The sequence below is a fragment of the Tenrec ecaudatus genome, chromosome 1 (genome assembly GCF_050624435.1).
Source record: "Tenrec ecaudatus isolate mTenEca1 chromosome 1, mTenEca1.hap1, whole genome shotgun sequence".
Lineage (NCBI taxonomy): Eukaryota > Metazoa > Chordata > Mammalia > Afrosoricida > Tenrecidae > Tenrec > Tenrec ecaudatus.
The window spans coordinates 313,182,889-313,199,526 of NC_134530.1; the positions used below are offsets into that span (position 1 = coordinate 313,182,889).

The 16,638-nt window shown below is 41.7% G+C and overlaps 1 protein-coding gene across 2 annotated transcripts; it reads right to left on the bottom strand.

Annotated features, from left to right (window-relative positions):
• Positions 1-5,174: 5,174 nt before the first annotated feature.
• On the bottom strand, positions 5,175-14,356 carry GMNN (geminin DNA replication inhibitor). Of its 2 annotated transcripts, none has more exons than XM_075540739.1 (7): positions 14,204-14,356; positions 11,216-11,295; positions 9,046-9,123; positions 7,773-7,920; positions 6,612-6,694; positions 6,200-6,310; positions 5,175-5,440 (listed from the first exon to the last, which is right to left on the bottom strand). In XM_075540739.1, exons 2-7 carry the CDS (start codon positions 11,264-11,266, stop codon positions 5,315-5,317), a joined length of 597 nt encoding a protein of 198 aa, XP_075396854.1. In that variant the 5' UTR covers positions 11,267-11,295; positions 14,204-14,356; the 3' UTR covers positions 5,175-5,314. The 2 variants fall into 2 exon arrangements, with proteins under 2 accessions (XP_075396854.1, XP_075396855.1); XM_075540740.1 differs by lacking the exon at positions 14,204-14,356 and adding an exon at positions 13,691-13,869.
• Between the last annotated feature and the right edge of the window lie 2,282 nt (positions 14,357-16,638).

A 16,638-nucleotide genomic window follows, 5' to 3' on the forward strand; every position in this document is an offset into this window, starting at 1 on the left:
AATATGACAAATTAAAAACTCAAATATTTTCAAGTCCAGATTTTAAAGTAATTCCTGATTTCTATATACAAAATCCTCACTTTCATTTTTGGCTGGAAGAAATTTAGCAATGTTTGAAATTTCTAATTTGTAACAAAGAAATGAGAAAAGATATCCTTTTATGCAGAATTGTATACTTTAATGCTTGAATCTCCTTAAAAATCAAATAGTTAAATGTATACCGTCAGCAAGTTTAATTAATATTTAGTCATTGTCCTATTGTCTTTTCATTAAATTTTATTCTGTGAAAATGCTAGTTGGGCTACTTTAGTGAAACTGTTAACTAGCAATTAGGCCATTAACAAAATGGATCAGAGGATCTGATCTCTTTTGCTTGTTTAGAATACACCTTCCATGTTCTTGAACATCGGCAAAATACCTGACCTATAATAGTTAATAGAAGCAAGGTTAGTAAATAGATCTTCCCATGGGCCAGGGATTATGACCATAGTATGTAATCCAAATATGCACACATGTTCCTAGTAGATTCTAGATACGTACTTCACAAACAATGATTCAGACGGTTTTAAATCTTTAAAAATCACTGCTACCTGGGAATAAACTATAAATAGCTCACTTCTGTCTTCAAGATTATAACTGTGCAATCTACTCACCTTTGCTTGGAAAGAAACACGGGTCCAATATGTAAATGTCCCGTTTTCACAACGCACGTGGAAATGATCAGATGTGTATCCTTACATGCACATTGAGTGGTATTTTCTGTACTGCTGCTTGTTTCAAGTATTTTATCTGAAAATTTTTATTAACATCATTATTAACATTATTATTTATCCAATGCTTTTCTGATTAAGCAATTAAAATTCTTTTTAAAAAAACCAATAACCAATATGTGTGTTCATCGCATTTTACACAATGGCCAAGAGGGAGAAACAACCCTGATGCGTCCTCAGATGAAGGTGTACACAAACTGGGGTGCACACGCCATGGGAAACTAGGTGGGCAATAAACAAATGAAGGCGTAATGCCTGCTGAAAAATAGCAGATCGAACTTGAAGACATTCTACCACATGAAATGTCAGTGACCAAAAGACAAACACTGCGTGACCTCACTTGTGTCAAAAGACAAGAGGCAAATGTGTATAGATCAAGGATGTTTCGTGTTTACCATGGGCCAGAGGGAAGGGTCGGGGATGCGGGCTACAGCTTGTGGAGCAGAGTGCTTCAGTTACTCGGCTCTGCCACACTGTGGCTGGTGGTTTCAAACTGCAGTTAGCAGCCCACCTGGTAACCCAGGGCACCACCAGACTCCTGTTTCAGGTAGCAGCCATAGAAAAGGCACATTAAGGTAGGACTGCACAGCTGATGAGTGTAACTGTTTGCAATCCGTTGTCCACCTATGAAGTCGAACTGGCGCAAGTTATGACAGATATGTTTTAATCAATGTCCAAACAAAGGAGCTGCCAAGGTTTCTTATGCACAAATACCTCATGGGGTTGGGGCTCCTTGATTTGGAGGTTTAGGTTTATACTGAACACTGTGATCCAAGATTCTATAGGAGAAACTTCATTGAGAGAAGGAAAAATGCAGAACATAATTTCAAATAGTGATGGAATCCAGAATTTCTGGAGTCTGGACAAACCTCTGAAACTACTGTCCTGAGATAATATTTTTTAACATAATGGGTTCATATTTAGTATAGTACTTCTTACCTTGGGGGTTATTAATCACTTAATTGATATAAAGGTTCATTTGGCTTTGTTAAAACAATAAATCTTTTTCTCAATGTATATATAAATATCTTTTTCTCAACTTTTTTCTCCAAAGATATATAGTCTGCACTATTTCAGTATATTTTCTGATGTAAAAAGAACAGTTCCCCCCTTAACAGACAATTTTTTCCCATGTAGAGAAAACATCGACAAAGCAAAATTACTCCTACTTACTAGGTTGCTTGGGCAACTGTCACACATCAAAGCTCTGTCTTGATAACGCAAGAGCACAAATGTTTTTGAGGGTCGGGTTTGATTCAGGAGGCCCTTCAAACGCACATCTGTCGGTGACTGGTTTGTGTCTATCAGCCTAGCAAGTAGACAGCTGTGATGCTGACACAGCAGCACCCAAGCAGGACCACGGCTGCTGTGTCGGAACTCAGGTCCTGATGCCTGAGATGAGTGCATGCTGATGGCTGGTGGTGCTAAAGAAGCGGAGTGTGCCTATGTGATTCTGTCTGATTGAAGCTCCAGACCCGGCAGCTAAGAGGTTCCACAAGATGTGCCTTCCAGGAGGCAGCCTTTACAGGAATGGTGAGGAGGTGGGGTCCTGAGTTAATAATCTTTAAACCTTCAACTAAAATATCCCTTGATGTCCTCTTAAAACCAAACAATAGTTTAGCCGAATTGGTAAAAAACCATCTGCCTTGAGCATTAGGCTCTTTGAAGAATCATCTAAATGGGCTCCCATTGACAAAAACAACTCACAGGATCTGATGGGAACCTTCCAGGGCGATGGGCGTACAGGAACAGAGGAAGAGTTCCTGAAGAGGGGGCAAGAAGGGCGGCACAACTCACTTAATTACACTTGCAGAAATTGGAATTAGTTTCCTTTTGCACTGCATATTCTTAACAACAAAAAATTTTCATTTAAATCTATCACCTGCATAAGTTTCTTCCTAAAAATGCAAGCCTAAAATCAGGCAACCCAAGCCCCAAGGGTAACCATTAATTCCTCTTAATGAATTCACAATATCATTTTATATTACAAGCAAATAGTATATATTCTCTGGTTAATTTCAATCAGCACTTTAAGAATCACATGTTGTGTCCATCAAAAATCATTCAATCGACATTCAGTGTAGGAATACACAATTTATTTATTCACCTGCTGATGTCCAATTGGAGTATTACAAATAAAACTATTAAGAAGTCTCCATACTAAAGCCCAAACCAAACCAAACTCACCACCATTGAGTCAACTCGACTCAGCAACACTACAGGAGGGTGGAGATGGCCGTGAGGGTTTCCGTACCAGGTGTACTTTGCCATCATCACTCAATGTCACAGGGACCTCACAGGACAGTGAGCCCCCTCCCCCCCGCTGTTTCTAAGACTAAATCTTCATGAGAGTAGAAAGCATCTTTCTCCCATGGAGCACCTGGCGGTTTACAAACGGCTGACCTTGTGATTAGCAACCCACCTCAATCTGCTCCACCACCAGGGCCCTAGGAAAGTTGGTTTCTCCACATCCTCAATACTTAATATGGTGAAGTTTATTAAGTATCAGCCATTCTGATAGGTGGCTCAGGAGCTGCGGTGGCACAGCACCTTCTGAGTTCAAAATCAGACAGGGCAGTTCTACCTGTCCTAAGAGGTCGCCAGGAGTAACTGTTAACTTGGTAGTGTTTGGGTCTTAAGTTCAGTGTTTAGCCATATCTCAGTGTATCTTTAAATTACGTTTCCCTAGTGCCTGATATTGAGCAGCTTGTATCCTCTTGTGCTTTTCATCTGTGCATATCACCTTGCAGTATCCAACTCACTCCTCCATGATAAAAATCAGACTGTCCAGTGGTAAGGGTTCTGTAGATAAAGGAAACCTTTTTCAGACATCTACGAGGAGGGGGCTTCAAAAAAGTTCCTGGGCACATGGAATGAAAAGATAATGGGATTTTCCCACTAACTTTTTAATTTTCTTTATAAATTAACCCATTAACTTTTAAAACTCCCAACCTATTTTCTCCTAGTCTGTGGCACACCCTTTACTTCCCTTACAGGGAAGTATCCTCAGAGAGAAATTTTAGCTTTCCTGAGTCTAAATCATCGTCAATTCTTTGTTTTGTTCCCTAATCATCAAATTCTGGAAGTCCATTTTTGGCATTTTTCAGAACTTTCTGGAAAAAAAAAAGGCTATTTACAAAAGCATTCCACACAGCTTTCCAGATCAGTCTCTTCTCTGCCCGCTCCAGAACATTCCCCTAAGTCTACCCATAGGCTAGTGACCCAGCTACGAGAGTTGCACTGTCATATATAATAAACATCCGGCTTCAATTGACAAGGTCAACAGTTCAAAACCAGCAGCCACTCCTGGGGAAGACAGATGGGGCTTTCTACTCCTGCAACTGTTTTTTATCTCGAAAACAGACAGCAGGGGATTGCTATGAGTTGCCATGACTCGATGGCAGTGAGTTTGGTCCAGTACAGTAGCCACTAGTCTCCTGTAGCAGCTACTCAAACGTATATTAAAAACTCAGTTCCTCCTTCACTAGTCCCATGTCACATGCTCAATAATCACATTAGTGTCTACCACACAGAACACAGATTTTTCAGCTTCTCAGAAAGTTGTTAGATGTTACTGCTAAATACTAGTAATAGCTTCCAATGATGCACAACTTGGTTCTGATCCTTCATCTAATATGATGAAGTAGGTTTCAACTTAATATTAGTTAGGAAAACTAAGGCCCTATAAAGGGGTTAATAACTGCTTGATCATTTATAGTTTGACATTGTCAATTTATTCAAATTTTAACTGGGTGCTTCTTCCAGCTTATTCGATCCCAATGTTGCACACTTTGCAATTTGTATTTTGTCTTTTTTCTTCCTTCAAAACATGAGGGGGCTTCAAAGTTCTTGGGGAAAAATGCATTTATTCATTTTCCCACACATTTCTTGAAGCCCTCTCATAGAATCGATAATCCATTGCACTCAATTACACCGGTATCAGCATGTGCGTATGTGAACTCAGAAAGCGTCAGAACCCTCAGTTCTGCCTGCAGGTCCTTCCTTGGAGTTTCACCCGCCCCTCCCTTTGCTCTCCGAAGGCTTGTCGCCATCACCATCATTTTAAGCACCCAAGAGGAGCCTGGTTATCCTAGCAATCAAGCCTTCATCTGCTTCATCAGATTCACCCAAGGAGCTCTAGAAAAATATTCTCAGGCTCCATCCTAAAAGCTACTCCAGATGAAATCCAGCAATTAACAGTTTTTCCAGGGAGTGTGAGCTATAACCCGTGTGGAAGGGCAACCTCAATGAGCTCAGCCTCATAAGGAGACAATGATTTCCCCTTGTTCCCTCCAACCTGGTTAAGAGAGGAAAAGAAAAGTAAACAATAGAAAGTACAGAACGAAACATTTTCTACAGACCTTTGAACTTCACACTGTATGAAGACATACACAGTGCTCCTTAAGATCAGGTTGATGTTTATTTATCATGTACACAAGTCATGCCAAACAAATGAGAAAAACGCTATTTACATAAAACAGGGAGTAAAAATACATAGTATTTGTATTTTAATACAAAGGGACCCAGGATGCAAACAGGTCAGTCTAACAGGAATTTCTTCGGCCAATTTCTGAATCTTCCACTTGGGAATCCTCACCAGTTTCCTCTTCAGACTCAAATGCCTGACCATCCAATGATTCGAAGTCCTCCAGAGGGCCACCACTCAGTCTCTTTTAAAGAACAAACCAATAGTGTTTTATGACTTTAAAGCCCAAACCCATTACCAACATGCAAACATAGTGGTCCCTCCAGGTGACAATAAGAGAACACTGGTGGTGCAGCGGGTTAAGCGCAGGGTTGCTTACAAACAGGTCAGCAGCTGGAACCTGAGCAGCACTGAGGGAGCAAAGGAGGCAGTCTACTCCTGTGAAGACTGACAGTCTCAGACACTCTGCACAGTTCTTCCCTGTCCTATAGGGTCGCTCTGAGTTGACATGCACTCATTATGACTGGGGTTGGTTTTTAAGTACCTAGAGTAACTAATAGAGTAATTCTTGTACAGATATTAACTAATTCCAAATCTTTTAAAAGAGACAAAACCATCAAACTTATCTAGGTAATATACTTTAAGGTTTGTGCTAACTGCAAAGCACAATTTTCCAGTTCATTCCTTTATATAAATCTATAAGAAAATATTTTCTATTGCTTCACGAGAATAAATAGCTCAGTTATTGAGCTCTTACTAAGTGCCAGGCACTCCTCAATTTTCCATTTAATTCCCAAACAAACCTATGACGTCCTTTCACCATTCCCATTTCACAGATGAGAAAAATAAGTCCTGACAAAATAAGGAATTTAATTCGACTTAACACAAGGAACCTTAAAAAATTTGTGGGACCAGAAAGTCTGATTTTAGATTGGAAACACTAATCCTATCCTGCTTTAGTTTCATAGAGAAATGAATGACTTTGAACATTAAAAATACCTACCTCTATCATCTCAGCCATATACTGTACGTGTTCTGCTACTTCTGCCAATTCTTTATTCTCTTTTTTCAGACGTGCAATTTCACTGTCCTTGTCTTCAATTTCTTTATGAAGCTACATGAAATAAAAGCAGTTCAGTATGTCATATATATGACTAAGCCACAGGCCAAACCTTAAGCTTCCAAGTAAACATCTGATAAAAGCCCTTCGCCCAGGTGATAACGTTCTCAAGCCAGGAGGCTCTTTGTGAAATAGTTCTGGTCACAGAGTATCTTTGCAATTATACTTCGGTGAGGCCACCATGAACGCTCGCTTGTGCTGCTCTAGCCAAAGAAATGTTCATGGCAGCAGCAAACAATAACCATCGCAGAATGGTTTTTAAGAAATGACATAAGCCATTCTGGTGAATACGTACTTTCTCGTTTTCCTTCAGTGTATCATAGAGAGCCTGCCTTCGTTTTTCTGCTATTTCCTTCCAATATTGAGAAGATGGAGTTTCTGAAATAGATTGTTTTACATGCAGGCATGTTACAGATTACCGTAAAACAAAAAGTTAATAAATTTTCTATTTAAAAAGCATTTCCAATCTTGGAAAAATGTAATTAAATCACAATCCTTTTCAGAAGACAGAAAACAAAATCAATTTCTTGTGTATTTCACCTTTCCCGGTATTTCATGTTTAAACCTTTCAATCCTTCAACAGAGTTGCATCAAAAGTTCAATAAGCAAACACATTGTCTTTCAGGGAAATGGATTTTTTAATCTGCACTATTTGTTTTGTGTTTATTTGATTGTGTTTATCTGGCCTTTAATTTAGAATGGCTGGGTCCTATGCCTGGATTCAGACAAGGCGTATGTGACAGGAATACTACATAGTATGCTGTGTCCTACTCAGCACCTGATGCCAGTTTGTCACATATTGGGAGTATTGCAAAACTGAGAGCTACACATTTTCAGCATGTGTGAATATTATGATGATTTCCACAATGACTTTTCACACCATTTTAATTCTAGACAAGGTTCTTTTCTCTAGGCTTCCATCTGCTCACTAGATAGACAGCAAATGACTTATGGACAGTTCAGAAGTAGTAACCTTCCAAATTTTTTTTTTTTACATTTTTAGTTTCCTCTTTTGATTTCCACTGCTATTCCACTAAAAACTAGTCATTCTCATAAGCACAATTCTCATTCACCTTCACTGCCCTTAATCTGGGGCCAGGTTTCTATTAGTTCTCTTCATATTTCTCTCCTCTTACTTCACATTCATTCTCTAAAGATCGTTCTTCTGGAAAGTCTCCTATCTTCCAAACTATTTTAAGTTAACTCAGTAACAGAGCTGCCATCTTAACAACGATCCTTGCCTTAATACATAGTCCCTTTATAGCTCATCCACATTTAGAACTTAATAAATGGCACTATCGAGCCAAATTGCAAAAAAGCACAAAAACTAGGTGAAGCCTCTTACAGTATCCCAAATTAAGAGGCTATGGGCAGCATTCACAACAGTGAAACAGAAACATATTTCCCTTTCACTAAGGTTAATATTTTAAAATAAAAGTTATACATTTTTATATACCTTTAATCATAAGATCAAATGCTTCTTGGGTGACTCCTCCAAGGTTCTTATTTTCACTGTGTTCAGGGACAATATCTGCTCCAGACCTGGACGTTTTAGCTGGTAACTGGCCATTTCCATGTTTCTTTTTGGATACGCTTTTGGGTGACTGTAATGAAAGCACACAGATCAATCTCACCGTGGTGGTGACATGAGATCATGTCCACATGAAGCTGGATAACAGTGTTGGGGTGGTATTCAATCTGTCCATCAGGTGACAGTCTGATGGTGCCTGCTAACGGGCATGGCCTTCTCACGATGAGGGCTCTGGAAACTGCCCCTCTCCCCTCTCTCTGCCTTCACCTTCCTGCTGGCTGACCCTAGTGGCTGCCAGAGCCCTGCAGATGCACCCACTGCCATTGGATCCACAAGATGTTGTACCCAGAGGCATGTGATCTTCCTGACTTCTGCATCACTGCATGTGGCTGCGTGAGTCTGAGAGCCTCTTAGGGACGGATATCGGACTTATGGGCTTGAGTTGGACTGGACTGGGAGGGTTTCCCAGTACATAATTACTTCTCGATATAAAGCTCTGTCTTAGACATAGATGAGTGTCCCTGGATTTTTTCCTCTAGTCAATCTGGCCTTACACACTTATATTGATCTATGAAACAGGAAAAGTTGATTATTACGGCATTTATTAAAAAGAGAACTCATCTTTTTATGTCATTGAATCTCCTTTCTTAAAATGACACTACGTATAGCTGTCCTTGATAAATTTGATTTGTAGCCACTATGTGGCATACAGCTGGCTCTAAAGCTTAAGTGCCATGATTTATTACTTATAAGTTACAGAATTCAGCATCATGCAAAGGCAGTAATTTGAACTGGCAGAAGTGCAGACACCCTCATTTGTGATTCTATTATTAAGCAGAGGGATTCCACATGTACATGAGTATAAGCTGACCCAAATATCAGCCGAGGTACCTAGTTTTACCACAAAAAACGGCATTAAAAATGTGCTCGAGTATATATGGTAAATAGAAGAATCTAACATTTTCATCTCAAAGCATCATTATTAGCATACAGAATAACTCACAACTTTCATCATCCCAGTATCACTAAAGGCAGCTATACAAAGTTTGAATTTCCCAAGTTGAATAATTAAACAAGAAATACTTCTTAACCTAGTTCCAATAATTCAGGGTTTGCTAACCAAGGAAATTTGGGCAATATTTGTAAGACAGAGAAGAGTATTATTACATGGACCCGTTTCCCACATAATAATACACACCTCACATTCTCTTCCAACAAGAGACCCATCTGCTGAAGGCTGAATCATCTTCAGAGTTCTTCTTGGGACAGGACTATTCTAAAATTCAAATGAATTCATACTTTGGTTAGCATCTATAGGATTGTAACTGTAGTGGTTCTATTATAATCTGAAGGAAAAAAATAACAAGAATAGTAACATTTTACTTGCTATATAATAGTATTACATAGGGATAATGAAGGTATTGGCTAAATCGATCAGGAAACCAATTATTCCTCTAAAATTCAAGAGTTAAAAAAATTCTTAAAATTAGTCAAATCACCCTAACTCAGTATAAACACGTTTTCTCCTCCCATTTTAATCCCTACTCTTCTTACAATATGATCATCTTGTCAACTAATTATTTGCCAAAAATAACCAACTCCAAACTCACTTCATTGGCTAAATTCAGACTCATAGTAACTCTATAGAATAGAATGTCCCAGTGGGTTTCAGAGGCTATAAATCTCTATGGAAGCGGAAAATCTCATCTTTCTCCCACAGAGTGGCCGGTGGCTTTGAACTGGTAATCTTGCAGTTAGCAGCCCAATGCATAAGCTACAGGAGGGTTCAATAATCCTATCTAGGGAAGATAAAAATAAAGCAACATTTCTAAGTAGTATTTGTTAGTTCAGACCCGTATGCGATGACACTCCTGTTCCACACAGTACCTATAGTCTATAAGAAGCTGTTACAAACACAACCTAAAACTGCCCAGTACTCTGCTTTTATAAAACCCAACATGGCACATAGGGGAGACATTCACCAAAGAGTAAATGGGCGGAGGCAAGGTTAATCATTAACATTGCAAAATACGTCTTTCCATAAGCAAAAGCATTAACCTCAAACTTCTTTTATTCACGAACAGTCCCTGACACATTCCTATGTATCCATAAAAATATATTTAATTTTGAAGAACATGGTTTACATAAAGCATGTACATTTGTAATAGATACCCCTCCCCCACGAAACACGACCTGCTTGTAGGAGCAACTCGGCTTCAAGGCCATTCATTAGGAGAAAGCTGCAAGTTCAGTGGGGAGATATAATGAAAGTACTCCTATGTGCCCAACCTAATGCTTTGCAAAAAATATTGCCTTCCTTTTCATATGTAAACAGCTTCCAGGATATTTCCTTATCTGAAAGCTCTATTTTTGCAAAATTCACTAGTTATACTGCCACCACGGGACGGCTAACAATGGTGAATACTCAAACGAGGTCAGCAAGAACATGATACCAGACCAGCGTGAGAAAGTTACTGATTCCACACTACTTCTCAGGGCCAGAGTTCACCTTTCCCACGGTACAGTTTCTGCTGATTACTATCTCACTATTTAACTAAAGAACAAATGCCTGCTTCCAAGAGAACAAATATTACACCCACATTTCAGATCACTTAGATTACAGATTAGTCAACAACCGCCAGACAAATGGAAGAAAATATAACATTGGAGCCTTAATAGAAAGTATTCACTTATTTAAATGCTTATTATTAGTAATAGCCCAAGAGAGTAGCTAAGTTGTCACATAAGCACACAAAATGACCATTCCTAAGATTTTAATTTAGACATGTAAGCTAATAGTCCTAAACATTTTCATATTGCTGTTACCATTTTCTTTATACAGATTAACGGAACACAGTCCAGAAACAAACCTTTCTGTTTATAGCCAAGTGGTTTTCAAATAAGGATACAAGACACAGGAACTTGTCATTAGCCAATATTTTCGGTAAGAATAATACATCAGATAATCACAAGTTCTAACATTAATTTATTAGATTACTAGTGACACAGCAACAACATTGGATGGCTTTTAGAAACAGTACCACTGAGCAGCAAGAGGCCAAGTCGAATCCATTGCCATTAAGTTGATTGCAACTCACTATAGGTCAATATGGTTTCCAAGGCTGTAAATCAGTATAGAAATAGAGTGTCACACTTTTCTCCCAGGGAGAAGTCGATGGGTTGAAACCAGAGACCTTTTGGTTAGAAGCCAGGCTCTTAACCACTGAGTCATGTTCCTCTGATATGTTCTCTGACTGAAAATACAGTAACTCAAGGTCTATGAGCTTTTAGGCAAATAAAACTGGGTTATGTCAAATACTTCAAATCATATGCTTCCCACAACAGAATACCGTGACTGTATCACATACCTTTATATTCTCTTGGAGTTCTTCTTGTTTCTGCTTCATACTGGGATTCATGATACAGCAGGCGAAGGACAGTCTAGTAACTGAAAAACCAGTACATGGTTAGCATTTGAGGGTTGTTTTACTAGTGAAAAGACAATCATAAAAATCTGACTTCTGCATGGTAGAACTACTTAACCTTTTCCCTACTCTGCCCACTCTCAGCCCTAATGATGAACAGGGTGTTTAACAACATGACTCTTGACCCACAGAAACATAATTCTGGATCCCAACCCTCAAGGTACTCAAGTTGCAATGAACTCCCATTCCAGTCATCCACTTGTATAAATTAAAATACATCTGTAGGTTTATCTATGTTTCAAACCACCCAAAACAAATAAAGATCCGTTTTATAGATGATAATAAAAGGCAATACTGAAAATTAATGGGTGAAAGATAGTCAACTTATTCCAGGGCTTAATACGAGTGGAGTCACTGAAACGAAATCCTATTCTAAATGGAGTATTTAAAAAAATGTAAATGTTGTGACTGTGTCCTAGCTTCACTCCAGGTCTCTCAAAGATCTAAGAAACCATCACCAGGAAAAGCAAAACACAAATAGATCTGCCCAAAGAACAGCATCCTAAGGTAGGTAGGTCTTAAGTTTCAATGCAATGAGGTTTTGCATTTGTAAGGAACGCTTCCCCAAGACCATGAGGAGAGAAACTAAGGGGTACAAGGAAAAGAAAGGGAAGGTGGAGCAGGTATGTGGTGAACTAGACCACTCTGAAGGCAATGTCTGAACACCCCGTTGTCTGTGTCTTTCTGCTAGATCTCCTTGATGTTTCCATGCTTTCACCCAATCTAATGAAAGTTGGGGCTACAGACCCACCCCTCAAGTGTACTCTAGCACACACACAAACGAGGCGGCTTCAAATAGTCCATGAACCATTTTTTTCTGTTAAGACAATTTTCCCATATAATTAAAGCCCACTGACACAACCACAAAGGAATCAGTTTCAGAAACAAAACTATATGACTATGTGGGGCACACGGTTCATTTCCACTCCAATTCACGTTAAGATACTGTTAGTTGGACCCCATCCACTGCATGCATCCAGGGCAACGTTTTTCTCAGGATCTCTGTTAGGGCTCCCGTGGTAGAGAAATATAGCTCGGTGCTAGGCTTCCAGCAAGAAGGAATTCACACCCAAGTGACCCAAGTGAGTTTACAGAGGATAGAAGCAGTTTCTGTAAATGGAACACACTCCGGACAGAATCCGTGGTACGGCTGCGCACACCACAGCCTGGCCTGCGCTAGGCTGTGCAGCCCAGCCATGCAGAACTGTTAAGTCGGAGCCACCGGGAGAGGCTGCCAGAACAAACTTCTGGGTGCTCAGGCCCCGCCCCACGCGTTGATAGGCGTGGTTAATGGTACTAGTCGACCCCATTGGCTGAATCAAATTCACCTGGCCTAGATGGGCCAATCCAGGTGTACCGCCCACCTAGGTGTGCCACCCCTTCCCGGCCCATTCGCACACCATGTATTCGGTGGTATTCATCATTTGAAAATATGCAACGATACAGAATGAAGCCGACAGACAGTAGAAAACAATGCAGGGCACATGAGGAGAGAAACTTGTTCGGTCAGGCGTCTCGGTGAATGACGTGGCTGGGTATTTGTAAGCAGCCGTGTAGTATTTGTCTCTTTTTGAAAAGGTCTGAAACAGCTGACCAGTGGAAAGCATCCTTCTCTTTAACCTCCTAACTCGCTGCCATGGAGTGGATGCCTACTGGGCGCCACCGGATCGGGCAGGGTAGAGCTGCCCTGTCACTTCCCCAGACTGCCACTCTTCACAGGAGTAGAAAGCCCTGTCTTTCTCCCGCAGAGCAGTGACTGGGGCTATCATAGTGCAATCTTACTGCCTGCTCTCAATGTCCAGGGTTGATTCCTCCACACCTGGACTAAACTCTGGCGGAAGGTGATGGATACACAACAGGATGAAGGAACAAAGGCAGAACTCCAACATGTAAAAAATGTTACAACTGACCAAAGCTCTTTCATGTACATTTTTGAACTACAATATTTTTACTTTAAATCATGAAACAAAAATTTATTTATTTATTTAAACGTTTTATTAGGGCCTCGTGCAACTCTTATCATCATACATACACCAATTGTGTAAAGCACATTTGTACATTCATTGCCCCGCATCATTCTCAAAACATTTGCTCTCCACTTAAGCCCCTGGCATCAGCTCCTCATTTTTCCCCTCTCCCCTCTCCCCCTCCCTCATGAACCCTTGATAATCTATAAATTAGTATTTTGTCATATCTTGTGCAATTTTTAAAAAACAACTTGAGCAGGGGGCCCGCCCAAAGAGATCAGCGTCTCAGAACTCACTGCCATGGAGTCAGCGCTGACTCACAGCGAGCCCCGCGCGGGTTTTCCTAGCCTGTAACTGTGTCCGGGAGTAGAAAGCCCAATCGTTCACCCACCGGGACAACTGCGGTTGGTTTCGAACTGCCGACCAGGCGAATCGCAGCCCAACGCTTAACCACTACTCCGCCAGGACTCCCGTCAACCAAATCCAGGGTTCGGAGAGTTACGGCACTGACAAAGGAGAGGCCGGCTGCCCGCCGCCTCAGCCGCGGACCCCCGGGACGACTCCCCCACAGTCGTTGGGGCCCCGGGACCCAGCGGTGAGGAGCGACAGTCCTGAGGCGCGCGCAGGAACGCGACCGCGACGCGCGCTCCCGGGGCGGTGCCCACCCCCGCCGACGGGGAGCGCGGAGAGAAAAGCGCGCGAAAGCAGCCTAACGCACGGGAGGCCGCCCCGCCCAACCGCCCTCCACTGCCCCAGCACCGTCCTCCCGCTTCCCGCCGGCCTCGGCCGCACGCGCGACGGGGAGAAGCCGGCGTCGGGCAAGCAGGACCGGAAAGTGGCTTTTTTAGGAACAATATACCGTGGGCCCCCGTGTCGCTCCTCCTGCCCTCTCATTCCCACTTACGGGGCCCCGGGCGGGCTGGAAATGCTCAATGGAAGCGGAGAAAGCAGGCGACGTAGCTCCCACAGCGCCGAAAACCAACCCAGGTCCGTGCCTACGGCGGCGGAGAGGTTAACGCGCGCCGCCCGAGGTTCCCTACGCAGACACGCCCCCGGCGCCCACGTGACACCGACGTAGAAGGGGGTGGGGCCACCGGCAAACAGCACGTAGTGTCGCGTCTCCGCCCTCTTTCTTTCTCCTCCTCCTCCTTTTTTTTTTTTTTTTTTTTGCCAAATCCTGCGCCTGCGCGTTAGGAGCGAGCAGATAGTTGAGAGGAGAAATTCAGGGGTTCTGGTTTACTAGGGGCTCCGAGTAACGTATGTTTAGTGTGCAGTAGTTTAGCCCTTTAATGTCTGCCTTCAGTAAGTGGAAACCTGGGGGTCGAGAATAATGTACCCATAAGGTTCCCCTTAATATTAGCCTAAGGCCCTATTTTTACTTGGGTCTTGATGTGGTAAGAGTTTCCAAAGGCCTAATTTGGTGATCAATTAATCCTATAACTATTACATGTGCACCCTGCTCTGGGTGCTAGGAATACAACAGGCATAGCAAACGCCAGGAACCGAGAAACCTCAGTAAGGATCCATCATCTAGCTTTTTCGTGTGTGATGCATTCACATTTATTGAATTTAGCTGGTTTCTATACTATCCATAGGAAGTACAATGATGAATAATAGAGATCATACTTTTTACATTTCACGTTTCTACTAATGGATTGATTTGTAAAATTTTTTAAAGCTTTTTCATTTTTAATACTATAAAGTTCTCCTATACCTTATGAACATAGCACATCCCAGCGACTCCTTCTTGGGAGAAAGATGAAACTTTCTGCTCCCTTAGAGATTTACAGCTTCGGAAGCGTAGAGTCCTTCCACTCAGTTCTATAGAGTTGCTCTCCGTTGGAATTGACTGCTTGACAGTGAGGAGTCTACATTTACTGTAAATACAGAGTCCCTGGGCGGTACAAACACTTAGGGGCCTCAGAAGAAAAACCTAGCAACCTGCTGGAAGATGACCCATCACAAACTCTCTGGAACACAGTTCTACTCTGACACATGAGAGCATCATGATCAGGCCTCCTTTGGAGGACAACCAGCTACCATAGATATTGTTGCTTATTGTCATTGCCATCCAGATGACCCCTACTGTTAGCGACGCTGTAACTAGAACTGCCCCATAGTCATTGGTGGGAGCGAGGTTATGGGAACCAGGTGTTTTGTTGCTCAGAGCCGCTGAGGGGTTGGACAGCCACCTCTGGGTCAGCACTGTGCCGCCAGGTCTCCTTCCATCCAAACTAGGACGTGTCCATTGTCGCCTTTTTGAACTTTTCATGGGATTACCGTTCTCTGATTAAGGAAATATCTCCTTAAACTCTAATCCCAACACCACCCAAACTTTCTCAGCTGGGACCCCTGTGCCTGCCTCCTGTACGGTCCTTATGAGTCCAAATATACTCAGCTAAGAGCTTGAGCTGAGCACAGACTCCATGTCTGTGTATTCACAGGCTGTTTCTTCTCATCTTGTCCAGCATTGACAAAAGGTTTATGAAAATAGGGAAAGAAATGAAAATAAAGTGAAACATTTAGCATAGCTCAAACTGTACTCGTAAATCCTTATGAATCATTAATGAAGGCAATAGAACCACTTGATATGACAGAATAAATGTCCCTCTTCTTAATCTGCTATCATTTATTCAGTCTAAGCTGAATCCCCTAGGTTTTTAGCCAGCATGCAGAAAAACCCCATTCTCAAATTACCTCTGTTCTTCTGAAACGGTCATGGGAGGAAAGTAAGAACTCACTGCCATCTTATTCAAAAGGCTTCAATGGGAGCATTTGTAGAGAACTACATGCCACACCATTCTCCTGCTATGAATGGTAATCACATAGCTTAACCAAGAGGTGTTCCTTCAACTCTTTACATGCAAGAGTTCACGTGGTGCAGTAGGTTAAGCTCAGGGCTGTTAAGAGCCAGGCGAGCAATTCATAGCCCCCAGCTGCTTCCAGGGAGATGATGATGTCCGGAACTGGGCTAGGTTTAGCTGTTGGTCTAACATGTACATTGTTGGAAAAAATAGAGGGGGGAACAAGTCCAAACTCATTCACTATATCCAGTAACATTTTAATTGAAATAATTCAGCCAAATGGATAATGATAGTACCAAGCAAATAAATTACATGCAATTAATGTAATCCATGATGAAACTTTTTACTTAAGCCATGTTAATGCCTCTCCTCACTCTATTTGTATTTTGAAAGTGTGCTCTGAGATTTCACTACATCACAAGCATATATAAATATCCATTGGCAGGATCTTCTTTCTCATAGAGGGAAAGCTTCTCAGCTTTTCCACTCTGCTCTCCTCGCTGGCTTAGTCCTCACTGCACACAGAGTAAATGGG